The following is a 2434-nucleotide window of genomic DNA, read 5'->3' as shown; positions in this document are numbered from 1 at the left end:
GTAAATATTAAAGTCCCAATGTGGTTTTCCCTATAGGTATAACATTTTTCATTCATGCTAACAAAGTATGGAAGTTACAATCAGTAATGTTGTGCAAATTTTATATTGAATGCCGTTTTGTGTGTGTTAATATTTTTGCTAATTAAAAAATAGTTTTCTGCAAGGCAAGTGCTCTACCACTGAGCCACCTTCCCAGCCCCATTTCTTTTTTTTTTTTTTTTTTTGGTATAGTCATGGGGCCTGAACTCTGGGCCTGGGCACTGTCCCTGAGCTCTTCACCTCAAGGCAAGAGCTCTACCACTTGAGCCACAGCACCACTTCCAGTTTTTTCTGTCTATGTGGTGCTGAGGAATCGAACCCAAGCATGCAAGGCACGCCCTCTACCACGGAGCCACCTTCCCAGCTCCTCTTTATTCTCATATTTAACTTTTGTTTACAGTTATATCAAAATTAAGCATAACAAAAATTGTAAAACATGCCAGGCCCTGAGTACCCTTGCTGCTCAGGAGGCTGAGATCTGAGGATCTGGCCCGGCAGAAACATCCATGAGACTCTTGTCTCCAAGAAACCACTCAAAGTGGTGCTGTGGCTCAAGTGGTAGCACGATAGCCTTGAGCTGAAGAGTTAAGGGATGGCGCCCAGGTTCTGAGTTCAAGCCCCAGAGCATAGGAAAAATACTATGAGAGGAAAGCTTGTAAGAGTGGACATCACTTTAGTTACAAAGTGAGAATCATGCTGAGTGCCAGGGGCTCACACACTCAGGAGGTTGAGATCTGAGGATCATGGTTCAAAGCCAGCCTGGGCAGCAAAGTCTGTGAAACTCTTCAGTAAACCATCAGAAAACCAGAAATGGCATTGTGGCTCAAGTGGTAGAGCTGGGGACAGCGCCCAGGCTGAGTTCAAACCCCACGACAGACAAAAAAAATAAAGTGTAGACACATGTGCATGCAAACCCTGGCCCTTCCTAGCTTTCATCTGTGTCTCCATTTGCATGGTCAGCTTGCCCCAGACCAGGGGCTCCAGCCAGCTGATCAGCCAACAGACATGAGGCGCCGCTGTGAGGAAGAAGCCCAGGAGATCGTTCGGCATGCAAATTCCTCCACTGGACAGCCTTGTGTTGAAAACCAAAACCTCACAGACCTGATCTCCAGGCTTACAGCTATTTTACTACAAATTAAGGTAATCTCAGAGAAAGTATTTCATGATTTTGATTAAACAGTTATACTGCTGGGCTCCAGTGGCTCACGCCTGTAATCCTAGCTGTTCAAGAGGCTGAGATCTGAGGATCACGGTTCAAAGCCAGCCAGGGCAGGAAAGTCTGTGAGACTCTGATCTCCAATAAACCACCAGAAAACCAGAAGTGGCGGTGCGACTCAAGTGGTAGAGCGCTGGCTGAGGATTGAAGAAATGAGGGACAGCACCCAGGCGTAGAGTTCAAGCTCTACAACCAACCAACCAACATACATACATACATGAAATAACAAATTAAGATGAAAGTTCTTTGTTTCCATATCTGTAGAGTTTGCTTCAGAATGTATATTATTTTTTCTAATATGAAGAGGTGCTTTGGTATTGCACTTTTATGATTTTCTCCTTAGTCTGTCCTCTTTTGGTCTCTGTGTAATTTGTCATATCCCAGTGTGGTTTAAGTCTTAACACCCGTATATCAGGAAGAACATGCACCGTTTGTCTCTCTGATCTTGGGTTACCTCACATAATACGATTTGTTCTAGTTCCAGCCACTTCCCTGCAAATGACATTATTCTTTCTCATGGCTGCATAAAATTCCATTGTGCATAGGTATCACAGTTGTTGGATCCACGCACCTGTTGTGGGGCATCTGGGCTGTTTCCGTATCTTGGCGGTTGTGAATAGTGCAGCAGTGAACATGGGTGTGCAGGTGTCCTCATATCCTGGCTGTGGTGCTCGGGAAGATGCCCAGGAGTGGTATGGCTGGCCGCAGGGAAGGTCTCTGTTGGGCTTTTTTGAGGAACCTCCAGGCTGCTGTCCAGAGTGGTGGTTTAGTTTACATTCCCACCAGCAGTGCAGCGGGGTTCCTCTTCCCCACATCCCCACCAGCATTTGTTGTTGTTCCAGTTCACAATGTGGCCAATCTAACTGGGGTAAGACGGAATCTCAGGGTCATTTTGATTGGCATTTCCTTCATGACCAAGGAGGGTGAACGTTTCCTTATGTTTCCTTGCCTTTCTTACCTCTTCTGAGCAGTCTCTCCTCAGCTCTCTTGCCCATTTAATGATTGATTTATTAGGATTGGGAGGGGTTCGTTCCTTGAGCTCCTTATATCTATTGGATATTAGGCCTTTGTCTAATGTATTGCTAGTTGGCTGTCTTTCTAGTTTAGTAACTATGTCCTTAGCTGTATGGAAACTTTTTTTTGGTTGGTTGGTCATAGCATTTGAACTCTGGGCCTGAA

General features: G+C 45.3%; 1 protein-coding gene across 1 annotated transcript in view; it reads left to right on the top strand.

Moving 5' to 3' along the window:
* The window catches only part of Lin9 (lin-9 DREAM MuvB core complex component), a 40346-nt gene that overhangs the window by 33658 nt on the left and 4254 nt on the right, over positions 1 to 2434 (top strand). The window contains exon 12 of the mRNA XM_013017345.1: positions 1000 to 1179. Within this exon, the coding sequence (XP_012872799.1) occupies positions 1000 to 1179 (180 nt within the window). The remainder of the gene's footprint in view (positions 1 to 999; positions 1180 to 2434) is intronic.

The sequence above is a fragment of the Dipodomys ordii genome, unplaced genomic scaffold (genome assembly GCF_000151885.1).
Source record: "Dipodomys ordii isolate 6190 unplaced genomic scaffold, Dord_2.0 Scaffold35, whole genome shotgun sequence".
Taxonomy (NCBI): domain Eukaryota; kingdom Metazoa; phylum Chordata; class Mammalia; order Rodentia; family Heteromyidae; genus Dipodomys; species Dipodomys ordii.
This window is presented reverse-complemented; position numbering and strand designations above follow the sequence as displayed.